The sequence below is a fragment of the Augochlora pura genome, chromosome 8 (genome assembly GCF_028453695.1).
Source record: "Augochlora pura isolate Apur16 chromosome 8, APUR_v2.2.1, whole genome shotgun sequence".
NCBI classification, from domain to species: Eukaryota; Metazoa; Arthropoda; class Insecta; order Hymenoptera; family Halictidae; genus Augochlora; species Augochlora pura.
The window spans coordinates 12,429,861-12,456,456 of NC_135779.1; the positions used below are offsets into that span (position 1 = coordinate 12,429,861).

Consider the following 26,596-nt stretch of genomic DNA (forward strand, 5'->3'; position numbering starts at 1 on the left):
TCCTCGAACGATAATCAACTGGTCAGGCTCACCGTTGATAACTGATAATTCAGCAAAAGTATATTACGCATATAATGTGCGGAGCAAGCAAACCGGCAGTGACTAATGAGGCAGTCGCGCGTTAATTAGCATGAAGCCAGACTTTCGATTGGGGGTCCAAGAGGAGGCGACCGTGCCATTGGTAAATGAATTCCATTCTTCGTACTGATGCTTATCGTTTAACATGTTTTCACTTATAGATTTCCCCCTCTTAAATCGATAATCTCCACGCGTCTCGTTGTAGTCACATTATCGATAAAATTAACGTCGATCGAATTCCAATTTCTGCAACGCAGATTTGAAAACAGTGACGAGTGTCAGAAGATTTGGTATTCAAAGTAAAAAGATTTGCTAAGATTATCTCTTACATTATTTCATTAATTTAAACGAGTGATTTGCTTTTGCATTAATGGGAATGTTGTTTTAAATGTTTATTTGACTCTGCAAGTATAATTTGCAATTAAGTGTTTCTCAGTGTGGATATCAGATAATTATCTGAAAGAAAAATTTCTGTCAATCGTGTGGTGAAGTTTTTGTGTATTATTTTAACCTGGAGGATACATTCAGTTCATAGTTATGCTCATACGTCGCAGAGTGAGTAACACCATCGTAATATTAATTGAGAAAATTATATTCCCCCAAAAGTATTGTTTAAATTATTTACTTCTAATACGTTGCGTATTAGAAGTAAATAATTTTTTCAATTACAGATTCCAATACGTACACAATAAATTTTCAAATATTTCTATGTGTAAAACTGAGAATTCCAATTTTGAAATACTGTACGTGAAAATATTTCAATTGCTACTTCCAATACTTATTATTTTAAATGTGCCTAGTCCTGGCTTAAGACAATTGCATTCTTTCTCGAATTTCTAAATGCTGTCCTAATTATAACTTTCATAGACAGCCTGCAGTTTTATTTATATCAAAGTATATTCAAGGTATAGTTCGGTATAACATTCTATGTAAAAATTTGTTGCTTCGTAATGTGCACAGGTAATTTCGAAGCAATTACACAGATCGATTTGCGCGGAATCGACTTCCTCGCCGCCATTTCTTACGAAGACAGATAATCGCATCCTTTTCAAATGAATAAATCATTGGTAGTTTGATTTGCGTAACATCATCAATATTGCGCAAAGTTGACATATACAAGTTTAAAAACAATTTACTTCCTCGGTACAATTTTCGATTACTTTTGTATATCAAATTTGTGTAACAATATTACGTGCAATTCAACAAATTCAATACAAAATTTCAGTTCAGCTAAAGATTGTAGTCAAAATGAAAAATAGTAACTAATATAATTTTCCGTCCGTTCGACGTTGATAAATTGTTACTGTAGTGTTACCAGCGGCCTTGCTAATTATTTTCTGCCGTTTAGAAACTTCTTGAATCTTTGTTTCTATAATACTATGAATTTTGAACGAGTAGAACACACAAATAAGGAATCTAAAGCCTGAAGAATTTATATATCCAACTTTTTGCATAAAACATTGAAAAATAATGTACTAACGACAAACTAACTTCGAATAAACTTTTATGGCCAGATTACCTGTATCGCATATATTAAATAATAACTGGGCTTCGGGTCCTTATACAAACAAAATGTTTTCATTATATGAATATAACTCATGAATCATCTTAACAATTTGAAATTAATGTTTCGATATTTTATATTCTATTAATCTTTCTGCATTTTCAATTCTTTTGAGGCGAACGTCGACATTGAGAATATGTAATAATAACAAATAAGAATATGTTCACTTCCTCTAATATTTAAATATTTGATATATAATTTAGTTCTTTGGGGAAAGTGTTCTTTCATAAATCTTCAGAAAAGAGTTAAAGAATATAAAGTCATAAAATCTGTAATATAATAACAACGACTTAATTCGCAGCTCAAGTAATCATTACATATTGGCAACTGTCTTCTACCTAATCGGACATTATTATTTACAAAATTATTATTTATAGGCCAAAATCGTGAAAGAAATTGGTGCCGTCCCTGTTGAACCGTGTAGCGACCAGTGTCTTCGACGTATGTTTACAGGATTATTAATGAATCAGGGATTATTAATGTGTAATCAACGGTGTATGTTTTAATTTAGAAATGTCGTATACCACGGTTAACTCGTCTTGTTGGTAAATGATGGAACGGAGACAAGTAATACGCATAGAACGAGTGTCTACGTCCAAGCGACACAGAAAGCGTCGCGGAGCATGTTAAATAACAAGGGTTAAATAAGGCTGCCAGATAACAACAGCTCTACGTGCGAGTGGAATAATAATTACTCACGATACCTGGTGTGAATGTACCGTCTCCATTGTGGTAGTAAGGACAGAAGATTCTATCACACTCGCCTTTGCGTACGCGTGTCCCGTGATTACCATAAAGGGACTTGAAGATATTCACTTGACGCTATTCGAGATTCCCCTGACTTTCAAGGAGATACTCCTGAGAAATTTCATCGTTGCTAACTGATCGGCGGTTTCACGATTTTCATTTAAGAATTGTTGAAATTACAATGACATTTATTATAGAGAAATTATTGAGAAAATTAAGTAAATTCAATTGTATCATTCATGTAGAGGGAAATACGTAAATTAATAGTTACTATTAAATCACAGCTTTTTCACCATTAATGCTCAATAAGTTTCGTATAATTATTATACTGTATGTACGGAGTTGGATAAACGTAAATAAACACTGTGAAAAACAATTGGGTCGAATATTCGTTAATTAAAATATACATGTATAATTTATACATTCTGGTAAAAAATAATAGCTCAAATAGGATTATAGAAAAATAAAAAAGATATGTTTTCCAAGCGTTTTAGTAGAAATGTTCATAAATAATAAAAACTGAAAGATTAATATTTTGTTACAACTCCCATTCTTTAAAGTACTCCTTACGAGTCTGTTTATCTATGATAATACTTTCGTTATCATTTGTCATTGTTTTCAATGTTATATAATTTATGTTATCATTTTTTATACATCTATTCTAAACAATAAACGTTTAGCTTAATTTTTAATAATACTCAAGTCAAGGATAATGCGTGCGTTTAAAGGTCATTCTTACAAGTCCACAATTACTGTTTATTTAAGAGGAAAAGAAAATCAATTTACATTGTCGTTATGCTTAGTAATAAATAATAATTAAGAGCAGCCAATTTAAGCATTTGGAATACCTTACTTCATATACACTAGGTAGAATTGTTTTTTTCACATAGTCGTAAACGTAGTAGACAACAATGTCTGTTTTAACAACAGCTTATAACTTACGTAAATATTTCTACAATTTCAATCGTTTTAAAAAAAAATCAGAAAAATGTATTTATGTCTTGTCCGATGATACTTATGTATATACTATTTCTTCTTCTCCGAGTAATAAAAGCTACCGTGCTTGAAATGTCAAATTGTTTCTAATAATGTAGGATGTGTGAAGTATGTACGCGTGTGAGTGAGCGGTACGATTGAAGACGCGCGGTATGTTTGAAGACGCGGTGCGAGTGAGACGCAGTGTGAGTGACACGCGATCTAATGGATCGAGAATATTTGGCATTAGCGGCGCGATTGAGACGCGGTACGACTGAAGCGCGGTACGATTGAGATGCGGTACGTTTGAGACGCGGTACGATTGAGATGCGGTGCGATCGAGACGCGGTACGACTGAGGCGCGGTGCGAGCGAGACGCAGTACGTTTGAAGACGTCTGAGTGAACGAAGAGCGATTGTTTCTGTATGGTATAAAAGGGAGCCCTTCCGAGGGCGCGCCCTCAGTTGCGTGGCGTGGTTTGCGAGATTAGCGTGGTTTGTGAGATTAGCGAGTTGTATTAAAGCGAGCGTAGGAGAAAGTATCCTACAATAATTATTTCAATATTTTCAGCCCGAGAAGCCTGAATGGCAGGATTATACAACGGAGGATCCTTCAATGTCTGGACTAGCCGGTACACTACGCGGCTTGGAGGACATTTCCGGAAGTACGAGTCAACCTTACCGGAGAAACAGCCTCGCCTTGTCCTTGCATTCGAATTTGGCCGGTTTCCCCTCTAATAATCCAGAGATCACACCTTTCCACGTAGTTGATTCGGCGCGAAGAAGATTTAGCAACGTCAGCGATGTCGTCTCAAGGAAAATTTCTCATACTATTCGCTGGAGGACCGTCTCTGCTTCCATTGAACTCACTGTGTCACAGGTGAGGCCCCAGTTGCTCCCATCTGCGACCCATAGCTTTTGGACAGTAGTGAAATAAAAGAAAAACAGAAGCGTATTCTCAATTCTTTAATTTCCGCCATATTTGACATTGAAAGCTGGAAGAGCATTTTAAAAAGATTGATCATTCATTAAATATTCTTGCAAGTATTTTAGTCAATTAAATCTGCTGGTATTTGAAATATAAAGGATGATCTACCTGGGAAGAATCGTGTTAACAAGATTTATTGTTTGATAGAGTGTAGGCTATGTACGTTTATAGCAAAAGAAATGAAATTGTTCTATTATTTTCAATTATATAAGCAAACCTCTGTTGCTCGTTACACCATTTTCGTTTCATTGAGACTATTGAAAAACGAGTACATTTCTGTTTAACTATTGTTTTCAACAATTAGTGCAGGTAATTCTCATTTTTCCTGGAGAACCGTTGTCTACTAATTAACTCTTTCGCTTCGGCGGTCCTTCCGCCGAAATGCACGGAAAGCACTCGTCGGGAACGTGCACAGTACGCGTAGTTTTTGTGTATACGTTTTTCTAATTCCTAAATAACAACTGTGCTTAATTGGAATGAAACAATAAACAATCGTTTTGATGTCCGATATACGTCCTCATGTCGTAACAAAGAGTAGTTTAAATACGTAATTAATTCAATATGTCAATAAAATCAGCAAAAACACTTCATACGGATGCCAGATATATCCGGCGCTCGAAGTGAAACGATTAATTTCTTTTGACCTCTTAACTAATGATTTTTTCGTACCTATATGAGTTAGAGCTTCATTCGCATTTCTAAATTCTTACAAAAGAAATAAAATTTATGTTTATTATATATCATTATGTATCTCTGATTATCAAGTATCAATAATAGTATAAATTATAGATGAATGACAAGAGTCTGTCACGATGTTGCGATGCAATCTCGACTTTTAAATGTTTAAATTTTTAGTTACCTAGCCTTTCAAGGAAAAGTTTGACTAATATTTATTTATGGTTCGGCTAGGGCACAGCATTATGTGGCCAGTATATACGAAATCGATTGAAACGATCTGGAATCTTTCATCGAAAGCTCGGTTTGAAGAGGATGAGGAGCGCCATGTTGCTTCCGGGTGGCGCGGTTGTAGGGGAGGTTTATCCAGAATTAATATCAGTTGGTGCAGAACTGGAGAAAATGCATCCAAACTTGTTCAATCGTGTCGCCCGACAAATTGGCTGTGGTAGTTTCTCTTCGGAACAATCCGCCAGCGTGGCCATAGCCGATGTCTCCAGGGAGATGATCAGAAACGGTGAGATGACCTGGAGCAAAGTGATAGCCCTTTACGCCATCGCCGGTGGCATTGCTGTGGATTGCGTACGTCAGGGTAAACCTGAGTTTCTACCCGCCATACAGAGAGGTAATTAATTCGTTTTAAATTATAATGTAATTCCTCTGGTAGTCCTGTTTCTCTCTCGTTTTGGCAAGAATGGTCAGCCTAGAGTGTTAAGTATCTACTTACCATGAATTCTATGTCGCAAAAGAGCGAAAAAAAGTACGTTCTCTACATTCTTACAGGTATACATTGGTCGTCGTTGTTACATTATTAATGACAAAACTAAAAAGAACTCTGTTAAATATAAAAAGAAAGAATGAGACTTTATCGCAGTATGAATGATGCAAGATTTTTTAGAATTTATATTTATCCGTGAGAAGCTAAAAATAATATCAATTTCATGTAAAATAGATCGTTCTAAAATTGTCATAGTCATTAATTTCGTACTTCTCAGCAATTTTGGAAGGATAAAAAAATTGAAGCTCGTACAATTTGACAACTTCTAATTTTCAAAAATTAAAATTATTTTCTTTTGGACAAATTACCACTTAAAATTGTATTTTAGCATTTTAAAGCAATTTTTGATAGTAGAAAATAGAAGCACGTACTTGTAAATTATTTTCGATGTATCAAGAACTGAAAAACTTTAAAAGTGTACCAGAACAAGGAATTAGATTATAATTCCTTAGATAATATTTTTAAAATACTCGATTTAAAACAAAACTAATTGCAAGTGCGTCTCACTGTTATTATTAGACCTCTATTTGGTTATCAGGTATGAATGACATTTTGGAAGAGGATCTCGCTGCGTGGATACAAGCCAATGGCGGATGGGTAAGCTGAAATGTATTACTTAGCCAAAACAAAGTAAAATTGGCACTTTCATCGCCTAACAGATCTCTTATTTTAGTCTGCCTTGACAACGCGCTATAGGCCAGTAACAAAGGAGACAACATGGTGTACGCGGAAGCTTGTCTCATTATTTATATTTTCCACAATGGTCGTCGTTATAGTTTGGATATTAATAAAATTTCTAATTTTGTAATATGTACTAAATCTACAGCCGTAACTATTTATTTATTGTACAACTGAATATAGTAAAAATTTTCGTAACACTCTCGCACGAATTTCATACGGTTCGAAAATCCTCGTTTTCTAATGTTCCTTAGCCTAGTAATCACGAAACCGTTTTCATTTGGGCAATGGTTCGTTATATTTAAATTTTACGTATTTCATTAAATGATTCGTATAAACGCAACCCTTTCAAGTATACACTTCTTGTTCCGACATCTCGTGATGTGTAACTTCCGGTTCCAAGAATTCCGGTTCCTCGCGACTAGCGGTCCGTTCAACGGTTGCTTGGTGAACCTGATTGTTCTGTTTCTCATTTAATTCCTGGTAAAAATAACGATTCTCGCTGTTCAGAGGAAACGTACAGAATTATGTGCAATTTATAAAAATTGTGCAACCAGAAAAGAAATACATAATTAGATTACCTGTACTTTCGTAACGGTTGCAATATACGCGAGGAAGCTTTGATTTGTTTCCTCCTTATTAATCACTTCCAGATATTTCTTTCTCGCATACAGAACTTCCTCTTGTTGCTTCTTGTGCCTAATGGCTAATTCCAATGCTCTGAAATACAAATAACAATGCGAGTGATATTTGTCTTATACAATAGCGTTGCTGACTATAACGAAACGATACCTATTCCAATTATACACTTCGATGTTAATTCGTATAGCTTCCGCGATCAAACCATTTTGCAAAAGAATGCCTTCTGCGGTTAACAGATCTCCCGAGAGAAGCGCCATTTCTGCAAGTCTCTGAGTTTTGCTTGTAAAACCCTTTCAATTTTCAATACAAGTACAAATATTAATACGGATTACTATGGATAAAGTAATTGTTTCTTTTATTAATCGCTATTACCTTTATATATTGAATATAATCCACTTTGTCGTATCGTGAGATCGCCGCATATGCTTCTTCTGCTGCACTCAGTTCTTTATTGTCAGTTGCCAAAACGGCCATACAAGTCCATAATATTTCATTCTGTTTAGAAGTTACATATTTTTAAAAACCGATTTCTACTGTTATACGAGCAATATTAATTACCTGAGCGATTCGACAAAGAGATAACGCCTCTTTCCACTTCTTGTTCAATATGTGTTGATGAAGGCTGATGAAGAATGTGTAAAAGGAGGATGCTACTAATGCTCCATCGCCACGGCGAATCATTACCATGCCGTTATATACACTTGAAATACTTGGCTGTTTGCCAAACTCACTGCAACGCATGAACACGTTAGGAAATGAAAGATATCCTCTTATACAGGGTATGGAAAAATAAATTCAGACCTGCTTGCTTTATCGATCCTAGTTTTCCTTATTATTTTCCGATCGCTATAATGCACACAATTAGGACATAGCCATACGGACAACATCGCATCGAGCATCGCTGCTAAAACATTCGCATCTGTTGCCCATGCAATGTCTTGTGCCATCGCAGCTAAAGAAAAATGAAATGATGGAAAATTAATAAAACATGATTCTGGTTAATCTGAAAATTTTCGGAGTAGTACAAGTGTGTAGTTTAGTTGTTACTAAAACAAAAGATCCTTACCTATTTTACATACTCTACCAAAACCAGTAGATCTAACAGAAACCAGAAACAGGTCTTTATTCAAATCAATTAATGCCACTTGACGTTCATTCGGCCCCCCTATTTGGTTCAGCGACACCCTTGTAATATCTTGAAGGTGCACGTAGGATTGACTTTCTGTAACCGGTTTATTGTAGGCAACTTCCAAAACGTGAAGTACTAAAAATGCAAGATCCGTAGAAGTGAAAAAAGATAAACAAATTTTCTCGGTAACAACTGCAAAGCGAATTATTACATTTTTCATTAGTCTGCGACTTTATAACTAGAGTGTCAGAGCACAATGATACACAAGGAGGATGAAGTCGTTCCTGCGTCATCCCTTTCCACTTCGGAGTTCCTAATAATCGACCTTGGTAGCTGTACAGCGATACACTATTCCATTCAACCAGTAAAAATTGTCTAAAAATGATCACGTACAAAACAATTTGTTCATCGTTTTATATACGTTAAGATAAAATAATTATTCAATACTTCTCTGCAAGAAGTACTGCGGATACAGTAGCATTCTTCAAATCAAATATGGCTGGTGTGTTCCAATTTACCACGGAATAAATATGGCACTGTGCCGGCGTTATGACGACCAAATGATCGAAACCAAATTCCAGTTGGACCACACGATCCGATATTTCTAATGTTTCTTGAACTTCGTTGGCAATGTGTCTGATTTCGATCACTTTTCTTTTGACTAATGTAGCTTCGTAATTGTGCCATTCTAGCCTCCTGTTTTGCATTGATTTAGAATTGTATAAAACTCGGCCTTAGCGATATTTACATTGTGGTAAAATGTTGAATACCTATCTATTATATGTCCAGTTAATACAGTTCCATTACTGCAAGCCATAGCAACCTGTGTACTATCGCTGGACCAGGCAATACAGTATATACTTCCGCAATTAATTTTTTCTAATGAATAGGACCACTGGAAAAATAAGCATTGATAGAAAAATATTTTATACTCAAATCGAACTAAAAAACAATGTAGAAATGAACGAACTCCTGTTTTGTCGCACAGTTTGATTGTATTGAAAGATCCAACAGCAAAGTGGTTCCCTGAGTAACTCCAACTTATTGATGTAATAGGATAATCTCCCATGCCACTAGAGAAGATTAGAGCACCATTTGGGTCCCATACCTTCAAGAAAAATCAATTTCACAAATTGTCTGGTAAGACATATAAACAAATATTTTAATGCAGCCACTACCTTTTTGCAATTATCTCCACTTACCTTATATCTACAATCTTCTCCGCCAGAAATTACGAGGCCATTAGTATGGCTCCAACATACAATCAATATGAGACCATCATGCGCCAGTAACTACAATATTTCTATAAATATTATTTTGTTTCTGGATAATATAAATGTTACATACATGGATTAAATTGTTCAACCTTTCGAGGTTTAGAATTCGAGTTTAGTGACTGAAATATTAAGTGAGCACCCTGTGTATATAGGACTGTTGTACAATTTGAGCTCCAAGCAGCAGACAAAATAGGAAGTGAACCTCGGATAATGACAGACCGAAGCATACCGCTCCGTGACCAAACTTTTATTAAACCATCCTCACCGGCTGTAATTATAATAAAACCGTTGATTGAGGAATGATCTACGCCATGCGACGCGTTTTATTTACCTGTTAAAAGAGCAGAACCATCAGAACTCCATCTGCCTACCGTAGTTGCTCCTTTATGAGCATCGACACTTTTCTCTATACGACCATTCTTATTCACTAAGTGATACTTTCCTATAATAAAATATTGTTTATAAGTTCCTGTACATCAATTTTATTGCAAAACGTTAATACACGACAATACTGTGCTGCGTTTTATAAATTCTTATGTTAATAGCGTTTTATGTATAAAATCATGAAACTATCAATGTATTTAAAAATTGTTATTATTGTGATTCTAAAAAGCTGCTTATTGTTTTTTTATATTTTATCTCAGTATTTCGTACATTATTGTATACGTAGTGCTATATTTATTTCAAATATCTAACGTTAATTCGCTATCGATTTGTCATAAGACAATTCTGTGTATTCTTCATAAATTGCCTGATCAATTTTGCGTTTCTAAACAACAAAATTATCTATATTTTTCAGAGTAAAAAGTTTCTCCTGGAATATTACCATATCTACAAAATATTATTAAATATAGTAAAATAAGATGCATAAACTATCTTATTATTTAATTTATATAGTATGAACATTTTTTTAAATATTTACAATGACGTAAATATAATATATATATATACAAAACTGTCGAATAAATTATGAATTGAAAGCATCTTTAAAAAAAAATTAAATACCATCCGCTGTAGTAATCAAGAGAACGTCTAATGTCTGTTTTTTTGTAATTAATGTTCCATAGTTTAGCCGTGGATGCCATTGCATGTCCGTCGGATAAAAATCGTCAGGAAATTGTGTGACAATACTGGAATGTGCGATTCCACCTTCCAAATGCCATGATATTAACAAATGATCTTCTCTATAGAAAAAAAGTATAATTATCTAAAAAAGTGATAAACACTGAAAGCATATATGATACACATTGAAACATACCCGCAGGAATAAATTTCTTCCGCAGAGCTCCATGCTACGCAGGTCACCAAACGTTTATGGCCGTTGCGATTCTGTGCAGATATTTTAAATCTCATTTTACACTATGACCTATATACTTATATGGTACACTTAGCAAAGTCTTCCTTGTCGCATGTAGAATTATAAATTGGACAGCACGCGACGTGAACATTCTAGTGGACAAGTTCGATCGCGTGCTCAGGTGAACTATACACTGAAATATTTGTTGGTGAACAAGTTACTATGGTGACAGGGTGACGTACATTTGCTTTATATGTATGTATTATCTCATACATGTTTACTGAAAATCTTTACAATCAGTTTTATAAAAAGGACAATAAGACAATTTTATTTATAGTAGAAGCCTATCGGTATAGAAAATATTTAAATATTTAACCCGAAGAAGAACAATTATCCTTGCGAGCGGAAAGCATCAAGAATATCCTGAGATTGCACACGTTTATTCCATTTGAGAACATAAATCTATGGCTTATTCATAAAAGTCGAGTAAAATCCAATTTTACACACGTTTATTAAAGCTTCCTCGATACAATTCATTAATCCTCGTTAGCACAACCACGTACTCTTTCTTTCCACAGTAGAAATAAATCCATGAAGCTGGCGAACCCTACCCGGGATGCCGACACCAACGGACCTCACAACCATTATCTTTTACACTTTACAAACGACCGTGTCTCAGAAGTGTTACAAACATTTCTCAACGCGATACAATGCCGGCATTGGAAGATATCGCTTACATTGAATGCAATGTAATAATTATATATAAAATAGAACATTTTGGAGATAACGCTCAGATCTGTACAACCGAGAAATTATACATTCATCGTGTATACATAATATGTATATATATATAATATATATATATATATATATATATATCTCTATTCATGTAAATCTATTAGAAATGTACATATACGTTAGTTTTGTCGTATCCTTAGTGTTTAGAGACATGTTTTAAAGACTGTCGCGCTAACATCGTGGATGAGTAGTTAGGATAGTTAGTCGTGAAGATAAACGAACATGTAACCGTGAACCGCAATGACCATGTAAAAGCTATGCTAGAGAAACGACTCGACGATTCTAGAGATGATACAATTATTCTTTGATGAAATGCGCAATTATGAGATTCATGGGAACAAAATGGTTAGAGACGTGCTGCATTGTCATATGCACACTTAACAATTGCTCAATGTATTAATAGTTCCTAATCGAGGAACGACATTGCATTCTTCCAATTTGTAGACGGCATACGTAGAATGCTTCCAAAAACGGTTCAAGCATTTTTCACTGTATTCATAAAATTCAATAGAATTAGATATTCCGAAGTTTTGTTCAAATAATTATATCTACATTAATATTACGTTGCACGAAAAACAAAGTAGTTTACAGAAGATGTATATAATCTTCTTTCTTAATTAAATCGCCTAATAAGCTTCATAAAAATACAGTGGAAAATATTCAAACTGTGTAACAATTACCTCAGAAAACATTCTGTACAGAATATATTAAACCTGTTTAGTACCGCATAACAGTTTAGTAAAAACCACTCCTTTGTATTTACATCTATGTCACTACATCACTCACTGTACCGATTACTTTGCTCATATTCGACTTAATAGTACGTATTAATATCATTACATCAACACCCTATTGTTTCTATATTTTTGATTAATACAAGACGTTGAGTCGACATCTTTATTAAAAGATGTGTTTCCTTTTCTGTCTCCAACAAACTCGTGTCAATATCAGTGATGGTAAATAATACTTTACAATCAATATATGTTCAGTGTCGATAAATGTTTGCACATGTGCACCTCGCGTATTTACAATTTTTCATTCGTTTATAACGTCTGTCGCTCTTGTTCTTTGCCATAAATAATATTATTATGCTACTTTGCTCGTTATTCCTCATCAGTTTTTGGCATAGGAACCTTTCCGACTCGCGCATCATCGAGCTTCTTTCTAATCAACGATACTAATACTGTTTGTTTAAATTATGCAAATACAATTCGATCCTCATGGCAGCATCTACGATACCTCGAACCAACATACATACACGTTTACATGCACGCGTGTTCTAAAATGATTCTGTTAGCCGACAAGTTGAGAAGTCGGCTAATTATTATTGCATTTTTCTTTACACAGAGAATAATTACCGCTGGTATTTAGCTGAAATACTATCACATCAAGCTTTATAATTTGTTCCACAGCTGACTCTTCAATATTTACATTTGCGACAATGAACTTCACCTGCCATCCTTCGTCGACCGTAATTGAGAATTTTTGTTTCATTAAAAAATTTTGATTTCCATTTAAAATTTCTACTGATGTATAAATCTGATAATGCGAGCAGTGCTCGTATTCTATTTTCCCACTTTCCTGCAGAAACCTCCGTAAAACAACTCAATAAAATTATCCGCTTTCCATGGAAAATGGCCACAAAACTTTCCAAGACACAAAATCATGTCCGGCTCACATAAAATGCTTCTACAAAACTGTGTAAATTACAAATACATAATTACAGATTCTTATATACAAACATACAGTCTCGTCATGGAATGGTATGACAATATATATTATATATTATCACTTAGCTTAAATACCCTTATAGTTGTCTTTCTTTTTGTGACTATAATACAACGTTAAACTAAAACATTACTGACGAATATTGACGGTGGCAGAACGCGTAATAAAACATGTTAAGAGAAAAGTAACATTCCACTGTTAAACACGTAATTTACATGAATTTAAATGTCATGGTACTCCAATCAGGAAATGACAACCTTCCGATTCGCATAACTGATCATGCATCATGAACGGCCGAATAATTACAGCGAGGGATGAGATCGATGAAACCGATTCGCAAGGGTAAAGAATAAAGATGACTGCCTACACTCTTCTGCTCAAGTAGGCTGAAAGACGTTCAACGCGTGACTGTTTCTACGTCTTAGGAACACCCTGCTATTCACCGGATAAACTCTGGTCAATAGTATCAATGAGCTTCCAAGAGCGAGTTTAACAGGCGCCTGTCGACCACCCGGTAATCTGATAAAAACAGTGGCTACGGCCGCAACGCCATCATCAGTTGGTTCAACTGCGACGGGTCTCACATCATTATGAAAGCTACCTAACTTATTGCGTTTACTTTTTCGCTGTGGTGAACTTGGACTAAAGTCGTTACCATCACGATCATAAATAATGGTAGCCGACGCAAATGGTCTTTTGGCCATGTGTAACATTTCGACAACGTGTCTAATCCGTGCTCGCCGAGCGTCGGCTGCTTGTTTCGCTTTCCAGGCAACCACACAAGCGGCCAAGAACAAAAAGAAACACGAGAAAAATACAGAAAAGAACACGAATAAATCGATGTGAAGTTGATCTTGTCGGAAAAAGATCATTCCGTAGGCAGCCCGACCACTTATCTCCGGATGTACAGGATCAATTGCTCTGAGAGCGATATGAAATTTCGTTTGATGGAGTTCGTGCTTGTCCTGTGGTAGGGTTAATACCAATCGATTCGTGAGATTCCTGACGACCAAGATTGTGTTCCTTTGTGCAATTGTTAGGAAAGTAGCCAGACTTTTAGCATAGCATTCCATTACAATGTACTGCGGGCCGGTATTCCAATTTGGTTCGGGAGTAGTGCTATTAGAACCGTATGAGTACATGCTATGTGAATGGTATTCGACGACTCTCATTATGCTACGAGTATGTTTGTCGAACCACGTGTTCCCTGGATCCTTGCGCCATACAAATCTGCTGTCCAATTCGACCTAGAAATAATTGATTATAATTGATTATATATAATTGATATTATAGAAAACTTGAAGCTTTCGGTTAGTGAACAAAACATTTAACAATACGCACATCCTGGTATCCAGTTGTTGTATTTAGATTAACGACGAAGGAATCGTCCCGAGGACTGAAAAATAGATCTAAACCTCCTTGCGTTACGTCTACCATAACTCTGATGTCAACGTTCATAAAACGAGGTTGCACCATGTAGAACACCGTTTGCCCGGGATTTAACGGTTTCGGTTTCATTTTGCACTCGTCTGTAATTGATTCGTATGTTAAATTGTGAACACACAAAATTGTTCAAGAACACATAGTAATACATTATTGGAGGAGTACAAACCGTAGGATCCTCCAGATACAATAGAATGTAGCAATTTGAGAAAAGTAATTCTTAGTTAAAGTGCATAGTGCACGAATATATGAATTTTATATAGCGGAAAAACTTGTAACAATGATTATGGTAATTACAATGACGTGAATTTATGTAACGAAATACCTCGAATGAAAAACAGAGAAAAATAATGATGATGATGAGAGATCGCATACTAAAATTCATTACCTATTAATTTAGAGTCGAAACACATTTTGTTATCAACTGTTACTGTTTTGTAACACTGATGACCCATTGTAGGATTGCCGGCATAATTTTCTTTGCATTTACTGCATTGAACCATCCAACACGGTGGTGCCCCACCAGTATTCGTACCCTTTAGAGGTCCACTAGTACACGATGAATTACTTTCGGTGTTGTTGCCGCAATTGCACTTCTCTCCTGTTACAGGGTCGCAAGTGAATCCGTGACCATGACACTCACAGCTGAAAGAATGTTCTGTCAATACACTTCCTAATATATCCGATAATGGAACAGTTTTAAATGATACTAACGGTCGACAGACATCGCGAAGATCTTCTGTACCTCGAAAGTAGCCCATCATGCATTCACCACATTTATCACCCTTTGTATTATTTCCACAATTTACACATTTTGCCTTAGATACAGGACCTTCGACTAATTGCTTCTTTAATAATTCTATGGACATTTTATTTATGGAATTTGGATCCTATAAATGAAAGTCGCGTTTTAAATTCATACATTACGTACATTAGTCTGTACATGAGTCTAAAAAATGATTAAAATTACCGGCACAGTCATGCTCTCGTTAATGCAAATTCGAGTATGCCCATTACAGTATTCCAGACATGGTACACATTGTCCATTATCTGCTGGATTTCCAACAAATAAAGGTAAACATTTATCGCACTGTGGCCCCATTGTATTATTATGGCACTCTAAACAAACGTCTAATTTATCTGGACCAGCACAATTACTGTGACCATTACACTGGCACTGAATCGAACAATTGGCACCTACGTAACCGAAATCACAGCGGCAAACATTTGGTTCTATACATGTTCCGCGAACGCATCCTTGCGTACACATAGGTACACAAATTTTCCTAAAAAAAGAAAGTACAATATATATGTAAAAAAGACTATATTTAGTTTTTTCTATCATATCATATTGAAATCTTACCTTCCAAATTCGTTAAATGACGCTGGACTGAAAAAATATAAAGAAAATTAATGAATTCTACGGATGATCCTATCGATGACAAGAAAAGAAAAAGAAAATTACGTTTCAGTTTTGTATCCATCACCGCACATGCATTCAAATCCTTCTTCCAAATCAAAGCATTTTTCACTTTTTCGTGAGCATGTGTGGTGACCATTGGCACATTCGTTTTCTGGAGGACATCGTACATAATGCCATGAGAATGATGGTTTCGATGTTATGCTTGGAATTAACATCGTTACATTGTCTGGATTTTCAAGTATTTCTGCATTATGTGGAAATAATGTAGTTATGAGTGCTGAAATCATTCATAAGTAAATATTCTTGTAATATGTAAATAATCATATGTAAATAATGTCAATTTTCTTTAACAATTGTCTTACGTGGTTCTGTTTGAGGAAATTGTTGATAATAAAGCATGTCGCATGTACCACCAGCTGGATGATCTGCAGGTGCTTCTAGAGAACCCTCTGTACATATTCCTTGACCAGTTATATTAGCTGAATCTAAAGAGCACCATCCACAATGTGAGTGCTTCAAGCAAGTGCTGCATTGCTTGAAAACTGAGCATGGTTCAGGACAATGATCAATATCGGAATTACGCAGTACTAAACCGCACACACCACCAGCACAATAAAGCGGTTGATATGATGGAGAGATGCACTAAAATAAAGTTATACTGTATGGTATTGTATAATATATATAATTAACTGTTCAATATCATTGCTGTTTTATATTTACTTCATTTAGTTGTGTTGACCATCTACATTCCCGCCATCCACCCTCAGCTCCTGTACCCTTTAGACATTCCTTGCAATCCTTATGATCAGCGCAACGTTTTTCACACTGTGTGGTTCCCATTTTAATACTGGATTTTTCAAAAATGTCATCTGATACACAATTCCAATCATATACAGATTCATGAATTACTCCAACTCCTAATCCAGCTAACAACATTTATGATAATTTAACAAAAGTTGTTTATAAGTACTACTGTATTTTAGATAATTTCAAGAACTTACAAGTCTTCAGAACCTGCCTTGTCCACGCACAATCTTCTAGATTGTTACATTTTTCACAATCACTAGCAGGACACTGTCGTTCACGGCATTGATTTACATCTACCACCGATGTTTCTCTGGCATCACATTTATATAATTCATCGCAATCTTTTTCGTATGGTATGCACATTCCGTGTATGCCAATTGTACAATTTGTACACCATTTACATATTGATGTTTCACCTTTATAATATGGCCATTCTGCTAAACACTCTGTGCAAGTTTTAAAGTTCTGACACTTTCTGGTTGCCATCCAGTTTTCATCACAAACGACTCCATTTGATACTTGAGCTTGACTAACGTTGCTGCATCTGAAATAAAATATTGTTACGAACACCGGATAGATGACCGGTGCCGCCTTGGAATTCCCTTGCCGAAATATAAGACGGCAACACGGTTCAGGGTCTTCCAACCGAGCTGAACTTCGGCAGTGGTTTTTGTGACAACAAACTTGACGTATTGAATTCGATAATTTAAAAATATTGTAAAAGAGTTGTAACGAAAGCAATAAATTATTAATTATGCTGCGGACTCGTGAAACGGGGCGACGGGAACCGGACGAGGTTCCCGAAGTCCGCAACAATATAATTCTAAAATGTTCGTAATAATTTAATATACTTGGTTAAAAAAAGCATTTAATTTACCTTTTGTTTTTACTGTCAGATTCTTCATTGGAAAAACAGAAAGAGGCATTATTTCCACTAAAGGTAGTAACAGAACAAAAAGAGCATCCGAAATACTTTCTGCAAGTTAGTTTATCAGTCCAAAGGTTGCATAAATCCTCAGGTATATTTATAAGGGTAACATGACTTTTAATTCCCCCATCAAAACCACCAACGACGTATACAGCATTTGATTCTGGATCAGCATGTGTCATTGCATGAGCATATGCTGGTGGTGGAGGGCTTCCAATAACTTCCATGTCTTTTGTTATTAAACGAATCCATAAATTACATGAGTATTTATATGCAATCAATGAGTCAGAAGTATTGTGCGGATTTTGTCGTCCACCAAAAATAACCATGTACTCATCAGTAGTGACTGCAGAGTGAAGAAATCTAGCTTGAGGCTGCAATAGAACATTACTATTAGGATTCCAGTTTTTTCTCTAATACAGTGATAGATAAACGTTTCCTTACCAAACTATTTCCATCAGTAAGGTCATCATCAAATGGTGGAAGTACAGACCACGTGCGACTTACATAATTTAATGCATATAATTTATTTGAGATAAATGTTCGATTTATTGCATATGTATAACCACCGAAGATATAAAAACTGTCTGATTGACTATGATACACCGTAGAGTGGCCATAAACTCCCAATGGTCCATTACCAACCGTCTTTATCGTGTCCCACGTTTCTGATTCTAAATTGAATTCCCATACAGTATCTAAGTAACCATACTTAGGGCTAAATCCTCCAATCAATATCAAGCTCTCTGTTTCTCCATTTCTGCGTAAGGTTAATGTATGCCCAGCTAGAGGTGGTGGTTCTCTTTTCAATTCATCCTGCATAATTTGCATCCACCTTTGATTTTGCAAGCTGAATTTCCAAAAATCGCTCAACGTATTGTTAGATAATCCTTGAATATCTTCTTCTTTCATTGACAATCCACCATAAACGTATATTTGTTGTCTACTGTGGACTATTTCTGTTGCATGAAAGTATCTACCTTGAGGCATAGAAGCTTCTGAAGTAGATTCTACAGTAATAGGCATCCAAGTGTTATTTTTAGTATCAAAAAGTCTAATGTCATTTAATGGACCATGACTAAGGGAATATCCACCAAACATCCAAAGACTGCCTCGTCTGTCAGCGACCAATGTATGACCAAATCTCGGTAGAGTCTTCCGCAGATGATCTAAATGATCTGCCAAATACTCCGAGTTAAATAATTCAGTAAAGATTAGTTGATGATCTTTGATTTTAATTGAGCAATCGCGTCCTCCATATCCAGATGTACAAACGCATCGACCGTAACCTTTATCACAAACTCCTTGTTTTTTCGATGACGTACAATTATTTGGACATATTTCAATGTCACAATTAATTCCTACAAAACCGACTTTACATAAACAATTTCCGTTCCGGCATTCCCGATTCCCAGGACAATTATTGCATGTCATTATTATGTAACTCGCATTAAAGCCTTCGACTTCATCCAGCTGTTTGTAATGTACAGTAAGAAATCCAGACTTAGCTTCTACAGTTACCGGATAATCTGTACTTTCCGTGCAATAAACACCTAATAGCTGACTTTGATGACTAGTAGTTGAAGAAACAAACTCGGGAAGTCCGTCATATACATAAACGCTATTCTCTTGACAGCTAACATTAATATCATCATGTATAATAAATTGTATTACACTCTGTGTTCCTGAAAGCATCGTGTCCGATGAAAGATCAGTTTTTGGACTAACTATCCAGAGACATTCTCTTGTCGGCGATTCTCCGAAATGGCTTTCCCATAAAGACAATTGTGAGTGTCTACTGCCAAGACCTTGTTTACCATTTCCTTCACCTCCTAACATACCTCGTGATATACAGCCATAATAACACATTCCACCGCCTCTCGGATCACCATAATATCCTTTCTTACAACGCTGACACATATCTCCTTGTGTGTTGTCACGACAAAAACATACACCAGTTTGTCGGTCGCATATGTCCAGATCTTTATCTCCGTGTTCATTGCAATTACATTTTTTGCACCCAAGCAGTGTTGTAGCATTACCATAACTGCCTGCTTTACATTCCTCGCAATATCTACCTGTGGTCCAATCTTGACATTCATCGCAAATGCCTGGCCCTTGCACGCAAGTAGAATGATTGTAACAACCACAATTTGTTCTACAATCTGGTCCTGTCCAACCAAGATAACATTCGCATTTGTAATCAGGTGCTTCACTACAATAGCCATTAACACATTTCTCGAAGCATGTTTTTGTACAGTTTTCTTTGCCATCTCCATTGAAACCTCTTTTACACTGACAACTGAAACTGCCGTGAGTGTTTGTACACAATGCATCTGGATGGCAATCATGCAAACCCAAGTCGCATTCATCGACGTCTGGACATTGAGCATATGCCCAGCCTGATTCATCGGCCTCTAACGTAGTGTTTTGATATTCGTTAATGACTAAACTACAATTAACATGTGGTTGATTGAAGTCTCCTTGTACACATGCTCCCAAAATTGGATTTTCCAGACTATAACACCAGCCGCAACTTAACGAATGCAAACAATTAGAACAATTTGTATGCCGACTGCAGCTTTTGCATTGATCATTGCCAGTTAAAGATGATCCAGATCTTGAAGTTACTCCCATAAGCCCGGCTTGATCCATCCATTCCCGGCAGAGACCAAACTGGTATTCAGATGTGTATACTGAAAAAGAAAAGCATTCCTGTGTGGCCTCACACCACACACACCTGCCACGTTCATCTAAGCATTGTGTACAATTCGAACGTTGTCTGCAAGGAATGGGGCACTGATCGAGACTAACAACAGCATTAGGCAGTCTACCTATTCTTGCACACCGTGCCTCCTCTGTCCACCATTCACATAAATTACTGCCAACACAAGATTCGCAAGAAATGTAATTAGAACAATTAGCACAAGCTGAAGGTGTGATTGTCAGATAATGCCATTCACGAATCGGATTACCATCCTCATCCCATTCCATGTCGGCTACACAACTTTCTGTTTCATTGATAGAACGTGATAGGCATTTATTAATAATATCACACCAACCGCACGACGAGTCAGTTAAGCAGTGAAGACAGTTTTTATACTGGTGGCAGGATCCATTTTGATATGGTTCCAGATATTCAAATGTGAACACTTTTGGATTTTCAGTTTTCTTGTTATGAGTAATTTCCATTTTACTTGCATAAGCATAACTGGTAGTAACCATCCTCTTTGACTCAAAATCTAATAAATATCGACCTGGCAGCAACATCATCTGATGTCCATCTGGCCATTTTGTTGGTACACACTGCGATGTCTCAGCGGTTAAATTTGCAACTGATTCCTGGAAAGATTTATTTAAAATATGTTATATACAAAATAGCCAATGGAGGATCAAAATACTAATTAAAATTTGAAAAGCAGCTTACCAATTCTTGAGGATCACTGCTCCGTGATACGTGAAGTGTTGCACTGTTATAACTGACGCAAATTTTCAAGTGCTCCACTGTACTATCCCAGTGATATTGTGGAGGTCGTAGAAATCCAATTAATCTAGCTATCATTTCTCCACCAAGGGCTGACTCGGTTTTTGCACCTTGCATAGACGGAACATTAAAGTCAACTGTTGTAGCATTGACTATTGTTACCGAGTCAGGTTGACTAAAGTTTACTGGAGGTTTATACTTCAAGAATGTTAATCCTGGCCTTTTATCCATTTCACGACATTCCTCAACTTTTATTATTTCAGTGCCTTTAGGACCCCACCACCCAGGTATCTGAGACAGTGTATCATCTCGTAGACCACAAACACCATAGTTATCATCTTTGTGATGACATCGAGCGTTCTGAACACACCACGTACAAGTTCCCAAATTTAACTTATTAGAAATTGATTTTTTTCCACGAGCAGTTGTACCCCAACCGCCGCCGGGTTGGCCATGTATTAAACAAGAATGGCAATCTCCAAGCGCAGGACAGACACCTGGGCAACGAGTTGTTTGAAGATTAGTCGTGCAATTACTTCCAATGGTTCTGCCATAGCATATCTAAAATAATTAAAAAGTATATAAAAATAATTTTCTTTAAAACATATCTACATTATCTATGTTAGAATTTACCTCATCCGCTGAACACCAACCGCATTCTGGATTGGCTGAGCATTCCATTAGACTTTTATGCCTTGAACATATTTGTTCAGGTTCTATATAATCTTCGTCCCCAGGCGCAAGCATTGGTGGTAATGTATAAGCAAGCAAATCTGCATTGACATTCCCATGATAACCACCCACTAATAATAAAGTGTTTCCATTGCGCACGTCTGCCGCGTGCGCAAATACTCCTTGCTGTTTTGGATAACGTGAATCTAAACATAACATTAAAATAAATATTAAAAAAAATATTTGTCTCCAATCCTTACATGAACAGACATGCTTACCTTTGTCATTTAAACCTAGTACGTCGTGACTTACCCAGGCGTGACAGCCTAAGTGATACAGATACATTTGGTTATCATAACAAATTTCTTCTTTATTATGTCTATGAGAGTATCCACCAAATACAACTAAATAATTTCCTGCAAAGTAATGTAATTAAGTTATCACTACAATTTAAAAATATAGAAACAAAATTTAATTATGCCAGTATACTCACCTATAATATTGCAAGTGTGAAATGCCCGCTCTCTAGGAACATAAGTATCCCTTAAATGTGCTCTTGGATAATGAATTTCAGACCAAACTTTTCTATCAAGTTGAAATACAAACATTCTATCAGATAGTTTACTAAACCGCGCCACACTAGCCACTACTCCCCCATAAACTAGTAGAGAGTTAGTAGCGCGATGGTAGACAGTTGAATGAGCAACTACGCGTACGTCTAGTTCTTTACCCCCACGAGGATGTACTTCTTTCCACCTTTCTGTAGTTGCAGTAGGATCAGCTAAAATAAAAATACATATCATGCATACAATCCTACTCTCATAGACATGAGTTACGAATAAATATTATGTACAAAATATAAATCTAAACTCACATAAATTTAATTTAATTGTATACAGACTAGATGAAAATTCACCATCAACTGTACTACCGCCGAAGAGATAAATATGATCATTTGCTAAGGTAAGTGTATGTCTTGTTAATTGTGGTGGATAGAATGGAGAATTTTTAGCTCGTAACGTCCAAATACGCGTATTGACATTATAATGCCATAACTCGTTTGACAAAGAACCATCTTGCACCTTTCCTCCGTATATAACAAAACCGCCTAGAAAAGAAAAAGGATTACAAATTTTATAAATATCTTATTTGTAAACATGTGTATATATAACTAACCATCATATCTACAAGCAGCGTGACCATAACGTGGGCTTGGTTTAGGCAATTCATCGATAGGTGACTTTGTAGATTCATCTTTAAATGATTCATCAGTTGATGATTTAGGCTCTTCAATAAAGATATTTTCCTGAACAGGGTCTTCAACGCTTTGCTCTTCCCAATTTAATATATCGCTTTTTATATTCGGCGCGTGACGTTCTCGATAAAGATCGAAGTCTTCAAGATTTCTACGATGTCTAATACAGTAAAAAGGAACACATTTCTTTTATGTAACAATTCATATTAAAATAATGTCTAATGATATCAAAGATATTTAATCTTTTACCTTGCAGTTTGTGCATATCGAGGTTTTGGGTGCCTAGAGTGTTTCCTTCGTAAATCGTCATTTCTTTCTATTCTAATTGTACTTTTACTTGCTTCACCATCCCTGGCTTCATGTATTTTTCGTTCATGTGCTTTATGTTCTGGAGAATTTCTGAATTCTGACCAACCATGTCCACTTTCCGAGTTTCCATGATTACGTAGAGTAAAAGTATTATTGTCTGTAATACTGGAAAGTACCCTCCATAGGAGGGATGATCGAGGAACACCATACAATTCTTTTGCACCTGCACCCATCCGTTCCAACTCAGTACCAATTAGCATAGGATCTAAATATTCTGCAGATGAGGTGCGTTCTATTTTGAAAGGATATAACAAATTAAATACATAACATACGATATATTATTATAATATTTCTATAAGTGCAATAAAGAAATGTTATTCTTACCTAATACGTTACCATATGCATCTTCCCACTGACTTGTACCAAATTGATACACTTCCAGATCACTGAGTATATCATTGAGATCATAGCCACCAAAGACATAAAGAGAATCTGATTCCTTTATATATACTGCTGTATGTGCTGCTCGTGGTCTTAATCCACCTTCTGAATGTGAAAGCCAGTGCCATCTGTTTAACATACATTATGTTTAAAAATTAATATTTAACTATATTTTAATAGAATCAAATTTTAATAACATACTTGTTGCCTTCTGGATGAGTTTTACGTAATGAGCAAGACTGTCCAGAATATCCATCATGACATTGACACCTTTTCGTATTACACTCACCACCGTAACTACAATTATTTGGACAAAGTGCTCTGGAACAGTCTCTACCACCCCAATCATTTTCACAGACACATTTATTATTAATACACTTTCCATGATTTGTACAATTATTTGGACAATTTGTAACTGAGAATTCTGCATGAAAACCATCCAATACGTAATTTGTATCACTGTATAATAGTATTAGCATCTGTAAAAGAAAGAATAAATGTATTACTGAACTCCTTATTGATTGCACCATATGAATAATTCATTATATGGTAAGTATGATATAGTTCGTAATTGGAAGATTTTATATCAACTTACATAACCAGATGATGATGTCACTTGTTGCGGTTCTGTTTTCCCACTGAAACTTCCTAAAAGAGGAGATCGAAAGGAATCTCCATCGTAAACAAAAACATAATCATAACTGCATTCTGTTCCCATAGTACGGAAACTTAATGTAATAAATTGACGGCTGTTGTTTGCTGCAAAATAAAAAAATATCGTAACTAACTACAATGAAGAAAAATGCTTATGAGAAGTTATTATAAAAATATTTACCTTTTATGAGCCATTCACAGTGAGAGTCTTGAGTATAATTTGAGCCTAGAGGTCCATCACTGATAATTCCCCAAGAGTCAGTAAAAACTTTCCGTGTTTTATCACATGGTACTTGTTTTGGAGATGTTTGCGGAGCTAATTGCAAGCCCCGCAAGAAGCAACTCCATATTGTAATCCATACTGTGGTGGTCGAGACCCACCCCATTACGGTATATTTACCTCAATGTTGCTGGATAAGATAAAGCTCATCATCCATGTTCATTGGAATGTTTTGTTTTGAGCAATTACGTTGTGAGAGATTCATATAAAGAGTTGTATCTAAAAAATATTTTTATGTTAATTCAATTATTCTACAATTGTTTCATTCTTATAAAAGTAATTTTCTTAAGAAAATGTTCTTCATGCAAAGAAAACAAATATTGTTACAAAATTTGCTAAATCATTCGTGTATAAAAACAAATAAATTACTATATTCACTGTCAAAACAATATTAGTACTTAAAAAAAAAACAAAAAAATACAAATTTTTCAACGTTTCAATTGTTTACATAAAACAGTTCATAGCGTAATTGAAAACGATAGAATATTGTTGTTTATTAACAAAATTATACGTATAATTGGATAATAATTGACACAAGTCATAATTGTAACTCAATAGTAGTGTGCAATAAAATTTATATACGGTGATTGTTTATAAAAATATTTATTAATTTGATACCATAAAAATAACTTCAATACGCTGCTATAATTGTCGAAATACACGCTGTCACAGTGACACTGTACAATAATAATGCAACGTCGAGCATACTGCCTCCAGTATGCATATACTTATTAAATAAAAAGTATTATGTATACTGTAATAAATATCGGCACACGAGTATTATACCGCGAAACCTGTAGTATTCAACGAGGAAAGAATTAAAAACTGACTACGATGTTATTAGCAGAAACAAATCCGATGAACATTCTTTATCGAGATACGAGAGAACCTCAGCTGCGATTGAATCAAAACATTATGTACGTATACACACATACACGTCAGAAAAATCTGCTCAGTGCTATGTTCTCGATAGTTGCATTCTCCAAATGCAAGTTATATCATGAGCTTGTATCGCCGATACCGGGTTCAAATATTCTACTGCGATACAACAAGCATTAAAATAAACGTGCAAATACGAACAGACAAAAATTATCGCGAAAACTCTGTTCGGCCTCGCCTGTTGACACCTTGACTGTCTCTGCATACGAGGTCAGGGTGGGGGCTCTTCGACCGCCATTAAATTCTCCTTGTTTCGAACGCGGTCTCGATATTCGAAAGTTTCCAGGGGCACTCCAACTAAGAAACCGCCATACAAATACAGGTAGAGCCACTATAATGTTGGTAATATAAATAGTGAATAGATTGCTCTTGTAGGGACGCAAGACAGGTTCCTAGTTGGAACCAGCAGATGGCGTTGTGGCAACACTAGTGTGGCGGATGCGTAGTTCCGCACTCGACCGCCGCAGCGCGGGTTGTCGAGGCGAGTTTACATACTTCATGGTGCATAGTTCGCGCGTACCGTTTCGAACTTGTTTCTGACCGTTTCCCTTTGTTCCTTCCTTTCTTTCTTCCTACTTCTATATTGTCTTCCGTCGGAGAAACACGTG

At 35.8% G+C, this 26,596-nt stretch overlaps 3 protein-coding genes across 5 annotated transcripts; 1 reads left to right on the top strand and 2 right to left on the bottom strand.

Annotated features, from left to right (window-relative positions):
• The first annotated feature begins 84 nt into the window (after positions 1-84).
• Positions 85-6,627, top strand: LOC144474488 (apoptosis regulator BAX). Its single transcript, XM_078189335.1, has 5 exons — positions 85-181; positions 3,935-4,243; positions 5,261-5,651; positions 6,343-6,401; positions 6,478-6,627. The coding sequence occupies exons 1-5, from the start codon at positions 131-133 to the stop codon at positions 6,610-6,612; spliced, it is 945 nt and encodes a 314-aa protein (XP_078045461.1). The 5' UTR covers positions 85-130; the 3' UTR covers positions 6,613-6,627.
• Oseg5 (intraflagellar transport protein Oseg5) lies at positions 6,622-11,020 on the bottom strand. Of its 2 annotated transcripts, none has more exons than XM_078189330.1 (16): positions 10,789-11,020; positions 10,536-10,714; positions 9,862-9,972; positions 9,620-9,798; positions 9,456-9,545; positions 9,224-9,361; positions 9,024-9,148; positions 8,701-8,949; positions 8,465-8,628; positions 8,191-8,388; positions 7,926-8,076; positions 7,683-7,854; positions 7,497-7,619; positions 7,275-7,414; positions 7,064-7,202; positions 6,622-6,984 (listed from the first exon to the last, which is right to left on the bottom strand). In XM_078189330.1, the coding sequence occupies exons 1-16, from the start codon at positions 10,881-10,883 to the stop codon at positions 6,952-6,954; spliced, it is 2,286 nt and encodes a 761-aa protein (XP_078045456.1). In that variant the 5' UTR covers positions 10,884-11,020; the 3' UTR covers positions 6,622-6,951. The 2 variants fall into 2 exon arrangements, with proteins under 2 accessions (XP_078045456.1, XP_078045455.1); XM_078189329.1 differs by having other exon boundaries at positions 6,624-6,962.
• Positions 11,021-11,055: 35 nt separating this feature from the next.
• On the bottom strand, positions 11,056-26,198 carry Megf8 (multiple EGF like domains 8). Of its 2 annotated transcripts, XM_078189326.1 has the most exons (24): positions 25,668-26,198; positions 24,951-25,268; positions 24,711-24,874; positions 24,317-24,594; positions 24,059-24,243; positions 23,615-23,966; positions 23,287-23,525; positions 22,985-23,218; positions 22,604-22,891; positions 22,389-22,526; positions 22,072-22,316; positions 21,382-21,999; positions 18,399-21,296; positions 17,904-18,328; positions 17,221-17,570; positions 16,940-17,145; positions 16,582-16,861; positions 16,262-16,496; positions 16,160-16,186; positions 15,767-16,082; positions 15,511-15,686; positions 15,185-15,441; positions 14,695-14,882; positions 11,056-14,600 (listed from the first exon to the last, which is right to left on the bottom strand). In XM_078189326.1, exons 2-24 carry the CDS (start codon positions 25,153-25,155, stop codon positions 13,731-13,733), a joined length of 9,174 nt encoding a protein of 3,057 aa, XP_078045452.1. In that variant the 5' UTR covers positions 25,156-25,268; positions 25,668-26,198; the 3' UTR covers positions 11,056-13,730. The 2 variants fall into 2 exon arrangements, with proteins under 2 accessions (XP_078045452.1, XP_078045453.1); XM_078189327.1 differs by lacking the exon at positions 16,160-16,186.
• Positions 26,199-26,596: the final 398 nt, after the last annotated feature.

Excerpts from the sequence above, each read along its gene's own strand:
- Megf8 (XM_078189326.1), bottom strand. The coding sequence starts at position 25,155 with ATGGGGTGGGTCTCGACCACCACAGTATGGATTACAATATGGAGTTGC. Across the intron at positions 15,687-15,766 it reads ACGAGAGCATGACTGTGCCG|GATCCAAATTCCATAAATAA; the intron begins GTAATTTTAATC and ends TTTCATTTATAG. Across the intron at positions 14,601-14,694 it reads CAACAACTGGATACCAGGAT|GTCGAATTGGACAGCAGATT; the intron begins GTGCGTATTGTT and ends AATTATTTCTAG.
- Oseg5 (XM_078189329.1), bottom strand. The coding sequence starts at position 10,883 with ATGAGATTTAAAATATCTGCACAGAATCGCAACGGCCATAAACGTTTG. Across the intron at positions 8,950-9,023 it reads ACTGGACATATAATAGATAG|GAGGCTAGAATGGCACAATT; the intron begins GTATTCAACATT and ends AATGCAAAACAG. Across the intron at positions 7,415-7,496 it reads ATTATATTCAATATATAAAG|GGTTTTACAAGCAAAACTCA; the intron begins GTAATAGCGATT and ends GAAAATTGAAAG.
- LOC144474488 (XM_078189335.1), top strand. The coding sequence starts at position 131 with ATGAAGCCAGACTTTCGATTGGGGGTCCAAGAGGAGGCGACCGTGCCA. Across the intron at positions 182-3,934 it reads AGGAGGCGACCGTGCCATTG|CCCGAGAAGCCTGAATGGCA; the intron begins GTAAATGAATTC and ends CAATATTTTCAG. Across the intron at positions 5,652-6,342 it reads TCTACCCGCCATACAGAGAG|GTATGAATGACATTTTGGAA; the intron begins GTAATTAATTCG and ends TTTGGTTATCAG.